We start from the raw sequence: 21,514 nt of genomic DNA, 5'->3' as shown, positions 1-21,514 counted from the left end.
CTGTCAGAGTTTAGGCTACCGTGCCCTTGTAGCATAGTGGATGCGCGGACTTGGTCACAAAAATTGGAGGTTAAATGGATGTCCACGCAGTCTCCATCACTTGGACCCACACGTCCTCATTGGACGCACAACGTATAACTTAAGCCTCACAAGTCATCACTCCAGCTAGAGTGGTCTTAGAGCACATACAAATTGAATAAATACTTATGGTAAGCTAAGCTTAGCTAAGCTAATGAAGAGGGAAGACTGTTCCAATGTTCAATTCCATCTACTACCTATGTGATGCCTCTATGTTTAATGACACCTCATTAGCAAGTACATTTCCTGATCAATAAACGTTTCTTTTTTTTTCTATTGGTCAGTGGTTCCATGATTCTATTCAATTGTTACGCAAATGATCCGGTGAAAGACAGAAGCACCAGGCATAATTCGACTTGAGCACTGTGCGGGCTGGCAGATTCCTAGGCCGGTCTGCAGCCCATAGTTTGAGAAACGCTTAGAGGATCATTCTGTGGAGAATTGCCACTGTATTGTTTATATTTGTAGGAATCTTGTTTACTCACTGGCTGTATAATTTTCCCCTATAGTTCATAAAATGTATTGAAGTGAATTTATAAAAGTGTATACTTTGAAGAGTGTACGTCAATTACCCTATTTAAAAAAAAATTGTAGTATTTCGTCTGAAGATGGAATATGAACATATGGATTTGGAAAGGGCGCTGTGTGTTGCAGTGTTTGTTGAGCTTGTGCAGGATATGTGTGCCACGCTCCCTCTCAGTTTCCAAGTCATTGTGTGGAAAGCAACATGGCTCCAATGATTAGTCTGTTTGCACTTTCTGCAAAATATTTCCACCTGGCATGACCCTTTTTCATCCCATGATCTCATTTTCCTTAACCTTATATATATGGTGAAATAACATACTTGCTGATGTTATTTCCTGGCTTGCTGGCATTCAACCATGAAATCTATCTTAACAAGTTTGACAGCAAATATGAACTTGATCATTTCTGAAAATGACTCTTCCCCTCAATATAGATTTGAGAGTCAAACATTTGGTATAACAACAGATTGTAGACCTTACTCGGCAGAGGGCCAAGGAAATGCAATTTGCACCCATGATTACGTTGGGACACTCACACATTCTGTTATGAGTAGATAAAGATTAAACTGTGCACAGAGTACAAATTAAAATGGCAAATGTGTACAGTTGCGCAAATGCAGGAAATTAGTAAAATCATTTTTACATTTTCATTATATTATTCTATAATAAACATAATAAAATGCTATATTATATCATAGTGTTTTTGTTAAGGACACTTTATTACAGGCAAGAGCCATGAGAGGTGTGATGAGATTGTGTGACTGAATGGCACTCTAAGGCTTGAGGCAGAGAATGCAGTACATAAATCAAGGAGTTTGTCTAATCTGATGGAGATAAGACAAATGTAGTGATATATAGCCTGCTCCTCTGTGTATGCTGGTGTCATTTATTGCACACTTTGTTGTGTACATGTTATTCTATTTAAGTGCTGTTTAATAAGTGTAATAATTAAACAGTGTCATCTAAGGCACCGGAGGAGGTGCGTCAGGCAGAAATGCTCGGCAGGAAGACCACCAATCCTGTATTTCCAATGTTATATATACATAGTTGCTGCATCCTGTGCTAGAATGTGCTACGCTCGACATTTCACTATGCAATGCTGAGCTGCAGTAATTGCGATGACTGACCAGCTTCTGACTGGGGCTGAGCTTCTGCTGACCTTACATTAAGTGTGGGATCCTGCCTAGATGGATGTTGTTTTCCATTAGCACCTCAGCCAGCTGGGAATATGTGTTAGAATAAAGAACCAATCACTAGCAAGCTTATTGTATCACATTGATGATGGACACATCTACATACAAAACATTCTGAGCATTACATTCAATGTATTCTCTTTTGGTTTAACATTTGACCAAGGACAATGTACAAATGCCATTCAAGAAGAGGACGCAGTCATAATTAGTTTTAAAGCACATCGCCTTCCCATCTGCACATGTGCTGTTGATGTTGTTTGCTCAGGCCATGTGGCAGCAGAGAGCTCAGGCAGGTTATGGTGGGTGATGCAGCAGAAAAAAGTGGTCCGAGATTAAAGGATGAAGTCCTGGTTCTTTCTGTGTGTAATCAGATTTACGCTGCACTGAAACAGTGTCTCATCACCTCTTTGTATTCTCCATTAAATGAAAATGTAGCGTCCAAAGCAGGGCAGATAGGTAAATGCACTGTAATCCCTCATGCAGGGACCTCCCGTAATGAGATCAGGCACCTCCCTACTCCTCTGGCTGGCCATACAGACAGACAGACAGACAGCGAGGTTCATTATCACACCCAACCGAACTGAAGAAGAGAATATAAAAGACAGTGCCCTTCATAGCTCCGTCCTCTAACTGTATTATTCCCTTCTTCCCCTCTGCCCCTCTTGATTTCTGTCTCCCAGCCATTTCTAACTCTGACTCTCTCTGCCTCATTTTTCTTTTTGTGCTTCTCTTGCCCTTCTCTCCCTGCCCCCCTCGTACACTTTAAGTGTCTCTTAGCTCCGTGCCTTTCACATGCAGCTTGAGGCACGTCCTGTTCTGCTGTCACGTCACGGCTCTAATGCTGTCATGTATTATTCGTGGGCAACTCCACTTCACATGGCCAGAGGATTAGAGGGATGGCGACCTGCCCTGATGAGGAAGGAAGGGATTATAATATATGTCCAATCTTATTTTGGTGTTAATTATTATTTTAAAGCAGTGATTGCCTATCTTTTCCTTTTTGAATGTTGAAAGACAATCATCAGATGCATAGTGCAAGTACACTTTGATCTCTAGCTTCCAGTGAAGAGGCAGTGTCTAGTGAGAGTGAACACTGCATAGTTAGGTCACGTGTGAGTGCAACTATCAGATTTCTCCAAAAGTTCATTATTTCTATAAGTTTTTAGTAGTTCTTTCATAAGGCTAAGCTTTTATATTTTGTGAGTGTTTTTGATGTGTTTGTCCCTGGAAGAGTAAGGCAACTTTATTTTCTCCTCCTCTTAATGCCTCCCATTTCTACAGCAAGTTGATGTGGAAAAATGGGTATGTGAGCCTTTTCCTCATGTTCCATCCATCCATCCATCCATACAACATTCCTCCACATATTTGACCTTCTTTTTGTCATCTCTAAAGCATTAATGCTTTTCCTAAACCCTGCCCTAACCCTTCACACACATGATCGCTGTAGTGCCAGATTTCTTGCCCTAGTTGGTTCAAACCCATCACACATACCGGTGGTAGCACATATCCTTAACTGCTGTCTTGTTCTGGTTCTGAATCCCATTCTTCTCTTGATTTATGGGCAAGCAGAAATTCATGATGAAGGTGAGTTTCCCCTTTATCATCTTACTGTGTGTGTGTGTGTGTGTGTGTGTGTACATGTGTGTGTGTGTGTGTGTGTGTGTGTGTACATGTGTATATGTGTATATGTGTATGTGTGGGTACATGTGTATGTGTTTGTCCTTGTGAGTGTATGCATATGCACAGGTTTTTCTTCTGTTTTGAAGTGCATTTTGTGAGTGCTCCTGATAAGAGTGATGTTGTACGGTCTCTGAGGGCTCATCCATTCCCACGTCCTTTTCTGTGGTGGCTTCCTGGCAACAAATGAGATCACATTAGTAGATAATGAAATGTAATTTGTATTTTTATTTGTGTTTTATTTGTGGTTTTAGTGGTGATGGAAGCTTCATTTCTATAAACTCAGAAAACAACTTTCAGTGGATTAAAATGGGACAAAAGTATTGTTTTGAGAGGACTAAGCAAAGAGGTCAGAGGGTCTAGGGATATGTAATGTGCTTTAGGGTGGAGGGTATTGTGGAGAGCCCAGAGTGTTCTGCATTATAATAATAATAATAATAATTTTATTTATAAAGCACATTTCATACACAGAATGCAGCTCAAAGTGCTCGAACAAAATAGAAGTTAAAAAATAAAAACAACAAGAAAAGGAGCATATTGACAAAAAATAAAATAAAGGTAGGCAAAAGTAGGCTAAGACCAATTGAGATCGAAAGTGAATAAATAACTGAAAAGACACACATATTGCACGTAATTCAATGGGAAGCAAACAATAAAACAATAAAAGCAAGTAGTGAGCAAGGCAGGATGGAATCTAAAACCAACAGAGGGTGGTAGCTAAAAGAATGCAAGCCTAAAAAGATGAGTCTTAAGAAGTTTCTTAAAAATGTCCACAGAGGGTGCTGTCCTAATATGAAGGGGGAGGGAATTCCATATTTGGGGTGCATATAGTAGTTATGAGTTATTACATGCGGTGGCTGATGGACCAGCTCCTTGTAAAATATCTGTTGACGTTTGACCAAACTGCTGGTAAGATCTAATGAAGTCTAGATGAATTTTGATGTTTCGCCTAACAGCTGGCAAGGTTATGTTGTTTAATGTGCTGTAGCCGATACTATTTGCTGCATTTGGTTTAGCATTCTGGGATGGATTTGTCAGGTAGGGTTCAGCCCTACTGCCTGCTTGTCTATGTTTGCATTGTTTAATCACTCGCATATAGCACAGCTTTCACAGCACAGCAATCAAGGTTTGATTTGATGACAGTTTATGCAATGTTATATAAACTGTTACATCTGCAGTCAAAGAGCTGTCCTGACAGTTACTGATTATGGTAACGTTACGCTGTCATATCAATGGACATGAACTGTCAGCAACAACTTCTGACAGTAGGATCTGCCACAGCAGGTTTCTAACATGTCTTATGATGAAGGATTCACCTGAAGTTTTTTAGTAGGCCCATGTAGTGTCCAACATTGGTCTCGCATGTCTGAATATCTAAGCTTGCAGACTAGAAGAGTCTTCATTTGGTTCAGACAGATGTGTTTCCTATTGAGACCACTGATGCATATATTGTGTAAACATATATTTTATTGTTGTTTTTGCATCAGGAAATATAGACCTTGTTTAATGGGGATCTGATCCAGCAGTCACTCCAGTCATTTGATTAATGTGTTTTTCATTTATTAGATACTATTAGAAACCTCTTTTGTATTCCTTTGGCAACCTCTTTATTTGTATGCATGGTGTGGCATTGCCACCGTTTTGGGCTTCAGAGCCATTTATGTGTATCTGTGTATCCTTTTATGTGAGTGTCTTTTTATGAAGACTGATATTAAATGTCTTTATTTTGATGGGTTTCATTAAAACATTTTACACGTCAAGGACTCTCCAAAGGAAATAACATTTGCACTTTATATGAAGTAATTTTTAAAGGCATGAGTTTTCTCCTCCTTAAATGGAAACTCCAGTATTGAGTAAAAGTGCCAAAACTAGCAACCACAAAACAGTTACACAATGGAATTCCATGAGGCAAGTCAGCAGGTCAAAGTAAACTGCTAGTTTTCGACACTGACAGGAACTGGACAGAAACTTCAGAATGACTACAGCACTCACTGAATGGGCTGCTGTGTTAGAGACTGGGAGAGAGAAAGCTAAAACACTGGCTGTGCAAAGAGTCATTTTCTACAATTTATTTACAGTTATTGAGGTAAACAGACACAGGTGTATCTCAGTAGGGATCCTTTCCATGATGTTAGTCCCTCATAATAACATTTACAAGCCTATCAGTGGCGTAAACCATGGTGTGCTGGCTTGCCTCATATGATTCCCTTGTGAAGCCATTTTGCGGTTGCCGTTTTTTGATTTTCTTAAGTAAAAGTATGGACCCAAAAAGATCTAAAAATAGGGCTGGGGTGAAAAATCCTTGTAAGACTTTTTATGTCTATGTGGATTTGGACTTAGTAGTGTTGTGTGTTTGTGTCTCCCTGTGTTTGTGTGTGTGTGTCCCTGTGTGTGTGTGTGTGTGTGTGTGTGTGTGTGTGTGTGTGTGTGTGTGTGTGTGTGTGTGTGTGTGTGTGTGTGTGTGTGATCAGACCGCCCAGGGTGGAGGCCATCGTACTCTGCTCTATGGCCATGCAGTTCTCCTTAGACACTCGTATAGTGGAATGGTGAGTTTTCTGCTTTTTAAATTTTCATCTAGCCAACAGTATATGACAAATTTGTCACATATCTGATATTCATCCTCTCCCACTCTCACGCGCTCTCTCTCTTTGTCCAGTACCTATGTTGTTTATCAACTTCACGGTCCTCAACAGATAAACTATCATTTGATGTTGGTCTTCAAGAGGACACAACAGGTAGGTCTGCCTGTCATGACCTTCACAATGTTTCATACAAGACTGATAATTCACAGCCAAACCTCATCATCCATCCAATGTAGAAACCATTCCTGCCCGGTCCATATGTTGTGTTGATACGATATAATCAATTTAGGTTGTTTGGCCCACTATATGCTGAATGCCTCCTGTTTGCAACTGCGTTGATTTTGTAATGGCATGTAATGTGTTCCTCCACTCCCATGAGATAGTGTTGAGATTCTACTTTAGCCTGTGTATTCATTAAACCCCACCTGTGTGAACAGGTGAGGCATGTTGGTGGACTATTCATCCTGCCTCTAAGCAACGGTCAGAAGGAGAGAAGGTGCGCGTCGGTGATGACCTCATTCTGGTCAGTGTTTCCTCAGAGCGCTACTTGGTAAGCCCCTTATTGTTATCACTATAATGGTGCTTCACGTGTACTATAGCCCCTTATTATTATCACTATAATGGTGCTTCACGTGTACTATAGCCCCTTATTATTATCACTATAATGGTACCTCATGTGTACTATAACCCCTATGGCCCCTTATTATTATCATTATAATGGTACTTCACGTGTACTATAGCCCCTTACTATTATCACTATAATGGTACTTCATGTGTACTATAGCGCCTAAAGCCTCTTATTATTATCACAAGAATGGTACTTCACATGTACTGTAGCCCCTTATTATTATCACTAGTATGGTACTTCACCTTGAAACCCTCTTCTATGTTTCTATCCGTTTAGTCACAATGATTGTGCATAAAACAAGGGGCTGAAAAAGTGGCAGAAAAAAAGATGCTATAAAAAAGATGCTATACTCTTAAATGCCTTACTGTCATACAGAATAATGTTTCAGCTGTCCCCCCCCCCCCCCCCCCTTCTCTCTCTGTCATTGTCCTTCTTCTCCACCACCATCAAGCACCTGTCCTATGGGAATGAGAGTCTGCAGGTCGATGCAGCCTTCCAGCAGACCCTCTGGAGCGTGGCCCCTATCTGCTCAGGGAGTGAGGTGGCACAAGGTGGATATCTTTCTGACAAGAACACAGACTTGTTTTGGGAAGACATCTTTCAGGATAATGCAATATTTAAATATGAAATATTACTAATAAAGGCATACTTGTTTCTTCATTTTGAAAATCGTTGAAAGCTTAGCAGGCCCTGATGATCCACCACTGAACTAAACCAAATAGGACTTATCTCTTCTGTTCCATATTTCGATATCTCGACTCATAGCTGGCTAAACATGTTTGTGTCTGTACACTGTAAACCTGAACAAGTTCAGAGAACTCAAAACTTTTGATGTAACCGATTACATAAGAAAATTTGAGTACATACTATATATTTTTTTTTTAAGTAAACTTAACTCAAAAATTATACATCGGCTATTCTGATTTTTTTGTGTTATCATTTTCATAATTTTTGAGTTCTCTGAACTCATATTATTCCAAAATCGTAAAGGATTTAGCCTCGTCAGATATTTGTGTTTCTCTGGGTCTTTCACAAACTAGTTATTACGCCCTTACAAGTTTTTGAAAGGGTATCTTCCTTACATTCCAACTTCTTGCGCAAGCTCTTACTGTAGAGAGAACTGTCATTAGTCGACCGCCTTCCCAGTGTTGCCACTGCATTTACATTTACGTCTGTGATTTAGCAGACGCTTTTATCCAAGCGATTGACAAGGAATTTTGCATTTATAGATCATGAGCAGTTTAGGGGTTCACACTTATACACTTGGTAAGGAGGAGTGGGGAATCGAACTAGCAACCTTCCAACCTCTGGATTACTAAACGGCTCCTCTACCTTAAGTCTGCTGTGACCGTCTCTCATCACAAGAGCTTTGCAATGGTGTTCTCAACGACGTTGATGACGTCAGATACTACAATTTTTTGAGTTATCAGGCAATGTTAGCTCAAACAAATACATTCCAATACAATTAAAACGTCTGCACTTGCTCAGAAAACTAATACATTTTAAGTTGGGTCAACTAAATACCAGGTTTTAAGTACTGAATACATAATGTTAATGAGTTAGTAGAACTGTTTGGGTTTACAGTGTAGATTGGACGCTTTAGTGACTGCTATTATATCCCATTCAGCACAATTGCTCCCAAATATGGAAACAATTAATCAAATGCTGCTAATTTAAAACTGTGACTGAACAGCCTAAAAGATGGTCTACTGGCTTGAATTTAAGTATAATGCTCACAAGTAAGGTTTGGCAATATCTGATCCTCTAAAAAATGTTTGCTTTTTTCCCTGGAAACTGTAATCCTATTTATAAACCAACCATTTCTATTGTTGGTAGACTGATTCAGTTTGAAAAGACTAGCATATACTGTAACGCCACTCTCTAAATAGCCATGACAAGTGCAGAGGTAAAAAACACTACATTCAAAGGTCATGCTAAAGTGGTAATATTAGTTGCAGTTTCTCAGATCAGAATAAAAGTACATTTCTCAGATCAGAATAAAAATTCTCAAAACTGTTTTATTCAACCTCAACATCAATGTGAACATATTTACAGGAATTTCTACTATTTTGAACATTTTGCAAATGCTTTTGCACATGTACATGCAGATGCAAAAGTGTATATGCAATCGTCTGCTGTTTAGTCCCATCCCCTAAAAGACCTAGGTATCCATTCATAGTGTAGGTCATGACATGCACATAGGTTAAACCACTTATCATAATGTGTCAACCACTTCATCAGTTTGAGTGATGTGCTATTTTGGAATGTTTTCTGAAGTACTTTTCATTAAATTTGTTCAAAGGCAAAGAATGAGTGTTAAACCTCTCAGGCCACCAAGCCATAGTGGATGTGCCAGGCCAGCATGAGGGCAAATCCAGTTAACAGTGTGACCCTATCAGACTACAATAATTACCACTGGGCTTTACAGAACACCACATTTTATTTAGAAGCAGCATGGCAGAACAGCATTAGGGAATGGGTATTGCTGGTAATCCATTATGTGCTACTGTTTATACAAATTGTTTCGAGAAATGTACTGACTGTTTTGAAGATTATTCGAGGAAGATGATCCGAGGAATGTACCAAAGTGATAAAAAAAACTTTTCAAAAGGATGCATGGTTTATCCATGTTCAGACACCCCTAGGTGCATATGTGATGTCCTTGTAATACGCCCACAGAAGGCCACCCCAGGCCAAACAGCTTCAAACCCACTGATCTGAACCTTTTATGAAGCACAATTCAAACGTTTAATAGTGTTTGTGTCCATATTCTGTACTTGGCTGCACAGGCTTCCTGATCGGAGGGGATGTGTTGCGCCTGCTCCACGGTCACATGGACGAGTGCCTGACGGTGCCATCTGGAGAGCATGGGGAGGAGCAGCGCAGGTCAGTCCCTCTGGGCTTGCTGAAAAACTACCTCCTTTCTGTGGTGTCAGCATGGCTTTAGGAATTTACCTTGTATGGTTTCCTCAGGAGGTCTTCTGTCGACAGGGTTTACAGAACCACTTGATTAATCATACTGTGTTGTTATTGCTTTGGACAGCTTGTCTATAATTTTAAAATGGAAGACTGCGCTGATTCCTTGAGTTGTATATTTTATACTTCAATGTTCTGTTTTAACAATACAACATGAGAGGGTGTGTGTGCTGAAAGGGAAAAATATGGGAACGCTTTTCACCATTGTTGTGATATTTTTTTATTTCATTAGCCAAAACGTAAATAAACTAGATTATAAGGTGGTATAATGTAGTTAGCAGAATGATACACACATAGATGTACTGTTGAAAATAATGGTGTATTTGTGGAGGAGAGGGCAGTTTGGTTCAATGCTACGTTGAGATGTAATAGCGCCTGCTCTTTGCATACAACCCTGTTATGACAGATGAATTGTGCTGTAACCACAGGTCAGGGTATGAGGCTGACGGTGATGCTCCAACTCCTTGCTTCAGTTTAGCTTCAGAACAATGAAGCAGAGCCTGATGATGATCCACAATGACCTTTACATTTCACACCCTGACTACAGGATTTACTCCTAAAAACAGGACTGGGCAGGCTGATTACAACATACATTCTTTCACAGGATTTACTGATGTATAGTGTTAGACTATGGTCTATGGCGTTAGACTATCGTCTCTATGGTGTTAGACTATGGTCTCTATGGTGTTAGACTATGGTCTATGGCGTTAGACTATGGTCTCTATGGTGTTAGACTATGGTCTCTATGGTGTTAGACTATGGTTTATGGTGTTAGACTATGGTAGATGTATGGTCTCTTGACGTCGCCATCACCCTGATAAACTGCCAATTATGGAGCACATTTTCACATCGTACTTTCCATGCTTTGCCATGTTAAAGATACATTATATACACAGTTTTCACTGTGGTATAGTCTGGAGATATAGCTGGGCCATTTTGAATGGCCGCCAATCCACAACCAGTGTGAGTGGCTCAGTGTGATGACGTTGAAGTGAGGCGGTTGTTAGAAATGTTGGTACATCAATGGTGGCAGAGCCAGAAGCAGTACCATCAGAACCCAGCAGTACCATCAGTGTACCCAATTAGGAAGTCCCATAGGAGTCAATGCTGATTGGTTAAAGACTCCTCTACGCCCATTGGGATGTCTACGCCCATTGGGATGCAATGACTGGTGACGATTCCAAATGGAGCATGGCCAGACGATATCTATTTGCAAAGTGAATTTGAGTCAAGTATTACCTGGCTAGAAAGTCGCCCCCTTTTATGGAAAAAAAGACCTTATGAAAAACAAGTTGGCCTTCTTGAGCAGTCACTTCTCAAACTAGTTGCAATGTTGTGTTCACTTCAGATGCACTTTTTGTCCAAGCTAAGTAGCTCACCCTCGAAGTAGGGCGAATGCTGCTCTGATTTTATTACAGGACATACATGAGAGAGGTAACACACTCTGGGATTTGAACCAAAGGTTTCACTTTTTCGACAGAATGGGCTCTCCTCTGACCAAAAGCTATTCCCTGGATAGAGCTATGACTGTTTGAATAATTACAGAATTGCAGTACCTCCTAGGACCCTCGCAGAAGTATTCATCAAATTAATGTTCTGTGACCTGATTGCCAGGCTGTATTAGAACTGAGACACATTTACAGTATAGTGGAAGAGTTTTTAAAAATTGGGGGGAAATGGTTGTAAATAAATACTATACTGGAGGGCTCTGTCTCTTGATAATTGAAAGTGAGAAAATGAAATGACAATTTAAAAACTCTTAACATCTTAAATATCTGTTACCTTACTAAGATTAATAATATGTTGACTCACTTATACTGTATGTGTTCCCAGATGTCAGCACTGACACCAAACCTCTCTCTTCCTCAGGACTGTGCACTATGAGGGGGGAGCTGTATCCACTCACGCCCGCTCCCTCTGGAGGCTGGAGACTCTGCGAGTTGCGTAAGTCACATATTGTTGGCACCAACCTCAACCCTGCTGTGAGCCACAGACATGTCATGGCTGAGCAAAATGTGCATTTTTGTGTGATGGAGAGATGCTACAAATAGCTATTCATTAATAAATAAGGTGTGCATTGCCCTTGCAAATACCACCAACAGCCCAGATGGAACTGTTAAAGCTGGCTAACTCATCCCAGACCATAAAACTACCTTCACATGACCATATACTTAAAGAATATTAATTTGAAGATCATACCAAAAGTAGTTGCTTATAAAAACATACCTCAAAAAGTGGCAAATGTGTTGCATAGTGTTGCTTTAAAAATCACAATCATAAGTGCTATGTTGGCATAATGTTTCAATTTGTAAGTTAATTTTTTCACTTTATCAGGCCAATGGTAGGTCATCTGTTATATTTTAGGTCACTGCACATATGTTGCTTTTCTGGGTGGTTTAGTGTTCTAAAAATAGTCTAAAGCCTGAGGCATTTTATCAAACTGACATTTTGGGGTTTGGGCCACACTTCTAAAGGACCTGCTCTTGTACAACCTGCATCTGCTGTCTAACTTTAACTCATTTACTTGAAGTTACAGTACACATACCTTACGGTATAAGCTGCCCTTTTGAACACATTTTAAGTAAATGGAACAGCCTTTGTTTTTCGGTGTTAATGCAAACCAATAGATACATCAAGTAGACTTCATTTTTACCAGAAATACCATTAACAATACCATTAACTTCTTCTGGTCACCTGGAGCAAGCTTCACTCAATAAATAGGTGCTGAGGTGACTGAACCAAATCCAGGACGGTGCTACACTAGAAAATGCAGAATACATTATATGGTCAGTCTTGATTTGGGTCGCAGAATCCTTGTTTTCAGTTTTGTGTTTGCCACTGTAAGATATATACCACATCTGCAATCTTTGCTCTATGAAGTCAGTGCAGAAATGGATAAGGGGTGGGGTGGTGATGGTGAACTGTGCTATGGTACACATACCTCAGCTGGGTGACCACCCACTCAATGGGGCTCTCTGAATCTCAATACAATAATACAACTGTCAGGCAAGCTGTTGAAACAGATTCTATTTTGAATGAATGCAATGTATTTGGCTTTATTGGCTTTATGTGGTATGTTGTGCCAGATCAGAAAAGAAAGTGTCCTTTTAAACCAGTGTTCATTAATGACTAGAGTAAAATAGAGTAATGGAACAGAAACGTTCTGAGTGGGCATAAGTCATCTTGAATATTTGTAGTCAAAAAGAATAAGATGAGAAGACAGAACATTGGGAGCTCACCTGAAAGGACTGAAAGGATCACAGCTTTTGCAGAAACCTTGAGGGGGGAGAGAGAATCACTTATTCTAAATAATTGATGGGGTCCTTCATGACATTGACAGGTCTGGATTTTATATACATGGAAGGTAAAGATATACATCTGTACAGCCGGTTTCAAGAAGTGAAATGGTTGTGGTCAATTATATAATATAATATAATTATATATATTTTCCTTTTTAATTGCAGCACACATATTCTTATATTGCATAATACAGACTTGCCTGAGTATGGTGGTAGGCTGTGTTGAGGTTTGGCAGAATATGTAACATGTAAAAGGCACAGCACCTCTACAAAAAATAGGTACTGTATTATTGTTGTAAGGCCAGTGAAAATAAAATTAGTTTTTCTTTTGACTGCAGATGGAGTGGCAGTCACACGCGGTGGGGCCAGCCCTTTCGTCTCCGGCACGTAACCACGGGGAAGTACCTGAGCCTCCTGGACGACAAGAGCCTCCTCCTCATGGACAAGGAGAGGGCTGACATCAAGTCCACAGCCTTCTGCTTCCGCTCCTCCAAGGTACAGAACATTGAGGGGTCCAGGGCCTCCAAAGATTTTACGAGGAAACACTATTGCCACAATTACAGCAAAGAGAGCTCTGTGGCATTATTAAAGTGGAGTGAAGCAGAAGCCCTAGTTTCCCAAACACTTGTTCCCAGTAAGTAGGGACACCTGAGGTTGTCTCAGACTGACAGCCTGTGGAGTGTGGATTTGTCTATGGAGTATCTGGACTTCTTATTGCACCAGAAAAGTGCTTATGTCATGTTACTGTTACTGTATGACAAGGTGCTTGAGACATGTTTGTGCTCAGTGGTACTTTCTCTAAGGGCACCATAACAGCCACAACCACCACTGGTCTCCTTCATCTGGTCTTATGTGCTACGTTTCAAGTGAAAAAGATCCAACAGATGTAAACATGCTTTTTCTGCATGAACTAACATTTTTCCTTCTACTAACTTTCAAACTTGTCTTGTCCTCATGCAATCCCCATAGGAAAAGCTGGACTTGGGCTTGAAGAAAGAGGTGGAGGGCATGGGTGTGGCTGAGATTAAATATGGTGACTCTGTGTGCTACATCCAGCATGTGGACACGTGTTTGTGGCTGACATACCAGGCCGTAGACGCTAAATGTGCGCGGATGGGTGGAATACAGAGGAAGGTAATGTGGAGAATCATCACTTTGCCAGTGACCAGTATTATTGAGTTGATTTATACAATGTTCTTTCACTCATTAATGAGTTGATTTATACAGTGTTCTTTCACTCATTAATGAGTTGCTATATGCAGTGTTCTTTCACTCACTTCAAGAGATTTTTTTCACTAATGAAATGGCCTTGCCTACTTGCCTAAATGCTCTTCTGGTACTCCCTTGCAAAGGGTAAACACCATCGCTGCCATTGGTCTTTCCATAAAGCACCTATATGAAATGGATTGTAAACTTGTCTCTTGTGTTGTGTGAATCCTGTAGGCCATAGTGCATCTTTAAGGTCTCTTGTGTTGTGTGAATCCTGTAGGCCAGGGGTGCCCAAATTCTTTCTTGTCAGGGGCCAAATATGAATTGGAGTGGAGGGCCGAGGGCCAAAACCAGAGTTTCATGTTATGTCATGCCCCATTATATTGAAATGTAATTAACATTTCTATTAATATACATACATGCAAACTCAGAAGGGCTAAAAAAGGGTGACGTGTAAGCTGTGCCGTGGAAACAAGCGCCTCTCGACTGCATTTGACTCCACAAACATTTGTTAAGCCAACACGAACAGGTGATACTTGTAGCGAGAGAGCATCATGCCTCGACCTCAACAGAAGGACAGACTGCCCCAACTCAGATAGAGAGAGAGAGAGCTTGCACATTGATTACTGGTTGTTTTTATATTTCATATCAACATTCTTTACACACACATAGGTAAGGTACTTACAGTTGGCAGCTGCTAAACTTGTGTTGACATGTGTGAATTTGAACACATGAATATGAACTTGTTCATACGAAGTTGCACAGGCACACTGAGGGTTTCTACCTTTTCCCATTATAAATGTATTAGTTAAGTCGAGAAGACTATAACATCAGCTAGATAACTAGCTATCATTTCATGCAAACGGAGCTCTTCCATTTAAATCGTTTAAGGTAAAGGTAAAAGTTTCCTTAGCTAGCTAGTTAGCTAGCATAGCAACTAGATAACCATAGATATGAGCTGTATTGACAAAAGGTCAATATCGCCCCCCTTGACCCATCTAAAACAATGTTAAAACTGTGGCCAAGCAGTGAACTGCAACCAGTCTGAGTTAAATATGACGTTGAAACAGAGACCCTGTTAAAAATGGGTTAAAATGCTGTCTAACGAATGACGTTCTAACTATAATTCTGATCGGAGCGCAGGCCAACATAAATCCATCCAAATTGGGCAGCCCTGCTGTAGGCCATAGTGCATCATGAAGGTCTCTTGTGTTGTGTGTATCCTGTAGGCCATAGTGCATCATGAAGGTCACATGGATGATGGGCTGACACTGTCACGCTCACAGCATGAGGAGTCACACACCGCCCGTGTCATCCGCAGCACAGTCTTCCTCTTCAACAGCTTCATCAGGTCTGTCTATACCTCTCTCTCTCTCTCTCTCTCTCTCTCTCTCTCTCTCTCTCTCTCTCTCTCTCTCTCTATATCTCTCTCTTCATCTCTCTCTCTCTTTCTCTCTTTCTCTCTTCCTCACCAACAGCTTCATCAGGTCTGTCTGTCTGTCTGTGTCTGTCTTTCTGTCTTTCTCTCTCTCTGTCGCTCTCTCTCTCTTCCTCTTCAACTCTCTCTATCTCTCTCTCTTCATCTATCTCTCTCTTTCTCTCTTCCTCTTCAACAGCTTCATTAGGTCTGTCTGTCTGTGTCTGTCTTTCTCTCTCATGCTCTCTTTCTTTCTCTCTCTCTCCCTCCCTCTCTCTGTCCCTTTTCCTTCACACAAACAGGCATGAATTATAATTGTTTATGGCAGCATTTTATAATAATAACATGGAACATTGAACATTGAAAATTCTAAAAAATGCATACATTTCTAACATTAATGTGTCACTTTCGATTATTATGTCATTGTTTCATCTCCAGGGGTCTAGATTTCTTGAGTAAGAAAGGGAAGACTTCCACGCTAGACTTGCCCATTGAATCTGTCAGCTTGAGTCTGGAGGATCTGATTGGCTACTTTCAGCCTCCAGAGGAGCATTTAGAACATGAGGACAAACAGAACCGCCTCCGTGCTTTGAAGAATCGGCAGAACCTCTTCCAAGAGGAGGTAGATCAGTGTTTTATGGAAAATGTTTATGTACTGGATTAGTGATGAGTGAAAATACGTTTTTGAATATATCTTTACATCATTTGATTTGATCTCTGAAGTATTGTGCTGTGTGTTGATATGTGTGTGTTGTCTCTCTACTTCACTTAACAGGGTATGATTAACCTGGTCTTGGAGTGTATTGACCAGCTACATGTATATAGCAGCGCCGCCCATTTTGCTGATGTAGCTGGAAAGGAAGCTGGGGAAGCTTGGAAATCTATACTAAACTCCTTATATGAGCTGCTGGGTAAGAAGAGCTCTTCTCTTTCTTCTAAGTCTTCTCTCTCTCTCTCTCTCTATGATTGTTTCTTCTCACTGAAACTCTGACATTTTGCCCATTGTTCCCTCAACCTGAAAAACTTTGTTCAGTATCACTTGCATGAATTGATATGAGAGCCATTGACACGTTAGTAACTGTTGTAAAATCTCAAGTGTAATTGCTTTTCCAGCTCCATTTCAGCACATTTATCAATTTGTATTCAATATAGAAATGCGCACCAAAGTAGATGTAAAAACATCCACGATCTCATTTTTGACCATGCAACCCCCTTTTTAATGTGACTGCCACAATCCTCAAACCCCCCCCCCTTTTATTTCTGTAAGTGACTACGACAACTTGCATAAAGGGTCATTTTTAACTAAAACAAGACAATAGTGACTAATAATTAGCATTTCTGCCTTTCATTCTTAAAGCACAAAACTTAACTTTATTTAAAAGATTTAAATTGTGACAGCGTTAATTTGCATGAGGTTTGTTTGTGAATGCACGGTTGGATAGGCCACCTCTACAGGCAAACCTAGATGCTAATGTGTGTGTAGACAGTGCCCTCGTATGCAATCCAAATGTGTGTGTAGACAGTGCCCTCGTATGCGGTCCAAATCTGTGTGTAGACAGTGCCCTCGTATGCGTTCCAAGGAGTTTCATGTTAAAATGTCATGCTGGGCAACTTAAGTGGCTTCTTAAATGGTTACACATTCAGCTGAGTGTAATCAAATGGAAGCGCAACTTTGTTCCACTTGAAATGTCTGTTGCAGTTGTTTGAAAGATGTAAATGATGATTTTCTTCATATATTTATTACTGTTCTTCCCAGGCTACTTCTTCTTAAGGACAGTGCCCATATTTGCACCAATATGAAGTCTCCCTTTCTTTCTGTCCCTCTTCATAGAACTGTATAACTAGTACTGATAAGAGGCACCTTCCATGTACTTCTCCTTTTCTTTCTCTAACGTCTATATGTATATACACTCTTTCACTCCTCTTCCCTTTTTCATTTCTATTATAATGTCCATCTATTTTCACTCCTTTTCTCCTTCTTCATGTCAGTCTTTTCTCTAATACAACTTCTCTATAGTCCTTCCCATCTCGGTTCCTTCTTTCTTCCATGCCATGCCCGTCATTCTTCCTCTCTATCAATCAATCATTTTAACCATCTCCTTCCTCCCTCATCTACTCTGTCTTTCCCACTTTTACTCACTCGTTCTCTCTCTCACTCTATATATCTATCCCTCTCCAACTCTTCTTTCTCTCCATCTATCTGTATCAAGTCATTTTCTTTCTTTCTTTCCATCTTTCCTCTCTTCACTCTTTTATCCCTCTATCCTTCTACACTGTCTCATCTGCCATTCTAACTCAAATATATCATCAATCATTTCTGCCCCTCTCTCTCTTTCTTTCCCTCTTTTTCTCTTCTCTCTCTATCTCTGTGTATCTCCCCTTCCCATCTCTGTGTATCCCTCTTCTTTCTCTTCTTTGTCCCATCTTCACTCTCTTCACTCTTTTATTCAATTTGTTTGCTGTCTCATCTCTCTCTCCATCTCTCTCTGTCTCCTTTTTTAACTCAAATATATGAAGCCAAGAATTTAACTCTATGTATCCCTTTTTCTTTCCTCTCTCTCTCTCTTTCTCTCTCCTGTCTCTCTCTCTCTCTCTGTATGTAATTATATATCCCTATTCATCTCCTCTTTCATAAACTTTCTCTCAATCTCTGTGCATCACTCTATTTTCTTTCTTTGGCATCTTCACTCTCTTCACTATTTTATTCTATCTGTTTGCTGTTCTTATGTCTGCCGGCCTTTCTCTATCTTGCCTTCTCCGCTTAACTTTAACATATAAAGCCAAGAACTTTGCTAGCTCTCTCTCTCTATATACCACTTTCTCTCCTTTCTGGCACTCCAGATTCTAGCAACTACCATGACCACTTCAATTACCATAGAAACACCATACAAACCCTAGCAGTACCATACAAACACTCTAGCAACCACTACCATAGTGACAACCTAGCAACCACCATAGCAACAGCCTCAACAACCATACCAATATCCTAGCAACCACCTTGACTACCATAGCCACACACTAATAACCGCTTAAGCAACCATCTTAACAACCATAGCAACAACCTAATTAGCACCATAGTAACCAGCGCTATTTCAGCAGTATGTGTCCTCTCGATCACTTTGCTCCTCTGATGAGCGTCTGTTGTCTTTGCCTTCTTTCAGCAGAAAGAGACTGCAGTCAAGATTGTTTTCGTTCATGGTACCCTGGTGGTGGAAGGACATACCTAGTGCTTTCCATTCCAGTGACTCATCTTTTTAAACATCATCTGTCACATTAGTTCCTTTGTTTGATTGTTTGATTATTTGTATTATTGTTGTTATTATTATAATTATTACTATTATTATGACTTGATTGTTTTTACTTTAATATTTTGTAAGTCTCTTTGGAGCGTCTGTTAAATGCTGTAACTATAATTATAACTATGACTATCACAACTATCCTAGTGACCCCCTAGCAACTGCCTCACAAAAACCCTAGCAACCACCCTGAATACCATGGTGATACCCTAGCAATCAACATTGCAACAACCTGAACTGCCCTAGCAACAACATAGCAACCACATATACACATATCATAGTGACACTATGGCAACTAGTCTTGTTACAACCTCAACTACCCTTTCAACACCTATCAACTATCTCTCTCTCTTTTTCAATCACTCTATGTCTTTCTCTTATATTCTCTATATTTGAACTAACTTAACCATCTCTTTAAATTCTTTGTAGCTAAACGGTATATCCTCTTTCGCTCTTTCACTCTCTTTGCTTATCTATCTATCTATTTATCTATCTTTTTTCTTTCTGTCCTGATCACCTTCCCAGTCTCACACTCTCACACATGCTGTCTCTGTCTTCATTTGTTCCATTCTCTCTCTATCTGCCAGTCTCTGTAGGTGTAAGGTCTGAGTCTTAACATCCCTCTCTCCTCTGTCTGTCTCTCTCTCTTCATTTGTCCTGCTCTCTCTCTCTATCTGTCAATCTCTGTAGGTGTAAGGTCTGAGTCCATCCCTCACTCCTCTGTCTGTCTCTCGCTGAATGCAGTGAATTGCATTAAATGTTTTGTTTTTACTTTATATAGATTTTTTTAATTGTTGCTATGATCGCACTGGTATTTCCTTCAAGAAATGCAAATCTATTTTGTAATATCCTTTTCCCTTTTTTGACACATAAAAAAACTAAAAACATTCTTTCAATGCACATTTATATTCTGTAAAGCATTCAAAAATTGAATCCTCAGATTTGGGCTGAAAAAATTCAGAAACTACATGCAATATACAACATATCAATAGAATATAAACAACAAGTATTTTGGAGTTATTTGCAAAGAGCTAGTGTACTTTTAGACCGAGATATGCTGCTAAATTGCATATGCTTAACTGTATATTCTTCTTCTCTGTATTTGTTAGTGGCAACTCATCAGTTAGCATTAACGATTAGTCTGTGAGCTACCTCAGAAGCCTGGGAGCCTGAATGAAGATCACCTGGAAACTGATCTGTACCCAGATAGATTTACAGTAGCTCACTATTCGACAACCAACCAGTACAGTACTTTAAACAGAATCTATTGAGAAGCTAAACTAAATCACCTACTGTTGTCGCATTGAGTGTCTAATCACATATCCCTCTGATCAGACAGTGTTCAGATTTCAGACAGGACCTGAAACTAATCTGTAAAAGTAATGTTGGATTAACCTGGAAGAGTAAGCATATAATTGTTCTATAATAATACTCCCCTGTGTTTTCTCAGCTGCCCTCATAAGGGGTAACCGGAAGAACTGTGCCCAGTTTTCAGGCTCTTTGGATTGGCTCATCAGTCGTTTAGAGCGCCTTGAGGCTTCTTCTGGTATGTACCACCTACCCACCACAGCTGGCCACTGTTCTTCTCACAGTATTGTGATCGTTGAACATGATGTGTGAATTTATGCCATTTATTCAAATAGCAACTTTACACAGAAACATGACAATACAAGGATGAGGGGTTAATATGTTGGTACATTCATGGGTGAAACAACCATTTTATATCACACTGAGTGTGTTAGGTTATGCTGTTTTGTGTGTGTGTGTGTGTGTGTGTGTGTGTGGTGTGTGTGTGTGTGTGTGTGTGTGTGTGTGTGTGTGTGTGTGTGTGTGTGTGTGTGTGTGTGTGTGTGTGTGTGTGTGTGTGTGTGTGTGACTAAGAGAGGGAGGGAAAAGGATAGGGAGAGTATTCCATAAAGAATTCATGAACGCTTTGTCAAGGCAGTTCCCCTAAAGAAACAAACATCCGACAGCAGAGATCAGGAGCAGGATTTTACACACCTCTCTCTTTCACTATCACGAGAAACATCCTGAAACGCCAGAAAACACTCCTCATACCCACGTTCAATGCAACTGAAAGCAATTTCCCTCTCATTGAAAGGCAAATTCAATGAATTCTATAGTTTTGTTTGACATGTTGTGAAAAGATGTATTTAATCAAAACCAAATTGAATCAGTCACACGTTGGATGTCAATGCAAAGCTCCTTGTCATTATTCGCAGAGAGAGAGCTTAAATGGTGATTATTCACTTTTTAGACCCTCTGCACAGATATACCGCTGCTCTGGTTATATGGTGACTGTCTCTCCCTGACACAGACTACAAGTCCGTAAAGGTCTCCTGAACTGGGAGTGATTCTACAGTGTCTATCTGTTATCTAGAAGATTCAAATGCACAGCCACACAAACAATGCCACATACATTTAGATGTGACATTTTGGTTTATTTTCTTCTATTGTATTAGGGGTATCACTAATTAGAAATATGAACCTCGCCAGGTTATACTGACAGAGACAATTTAGTTAGGATTTGGTATGAAAGTGCAGGTTTAGTCAGATTAAGGTCTATGGAAAATTAAGAATGCTATCAGACAGTTTTAGGAGTCTGTCTGTATTTGAATGTTTAATTTGCAGCCTG

At 40.0% G+C, this 21,514-nt stretch overlaps 1 protein-coding gene across 1 annotated transcript in view; it reads left to right on the top strand.

Moving 5' to 3' along the window:
• ryr2a (ryanodine receptor 2a (cardiac)) overlaps positions 1–21,514 on the top strand; it is a gene marked incomplete at both ends in the record, with an annotated part of 129,784 nt that overhangs the window by 25,300 nt on the left and 82,970 nt on the right. Inside the window, 14 exons of the mRNA XM_080835438.1 lie at positions 3,077–3,097; positions 3,365–3,379; positions 5,944–6,018; positions 6,129–6,207; positions 6,492–6,604; positions 7,134–7,233; positions 9,472–9,568; positions 11,528–11,602; positions 13,296–13,452; positions 13,927–14,091; positions 15,396–15,517; positions 16,022–16,205; positions 16,359–16,494; positions 20,330–20,425. Coding sequence (XP_080691564.1) covers positions 3,077–3,097; positions 3,365–3,379; positions 5,944–6,018; positions 6,129–6,207; positions 6,492–6,604; positions 7,134–7,233; positions 9,472–9,568; positions 11,528–11,602; positions 13,296–13,452; positions 13,927–14,091; positions 15,396–15,517; positions 16,022–16,205; positions 16,359–16,494; positions 20,330–20,425 — 1,435 coding nt within the window. The remainder of the gene's footprint in view (positions 1–3,076; positions 3,098–3,364; positions 3,380–5,943; positions 6,019–6,128; positions 6,208–6,491; positions 6,605–7,133; positions 7,234–9,471; positions 9,569–11,527; positions 11,603–13,295; positions 13,453–13,926; positions 14,092–15,395; positions 15,518–16,021; positions 16,206–16,358; positions 16,495–20,329; positions 20,426–21,514) is intronic.

This window comes from Sprattus sprattus (assembly GCF_963457725.1).
Source record: "Sprattus sprattus genome assembly, chromosome: 3".
Lineage (NCBI taxonomy): Eukaryota > Metazoa > Chordata > Actinopteri > Clupeiformes > Clupeidae > Sprattus > Sprattus sprattus.
Note: the sequence above shows the minus strand (reverse complement) of the source record. Positions and strands in the feature narration are given on the sequence as shown.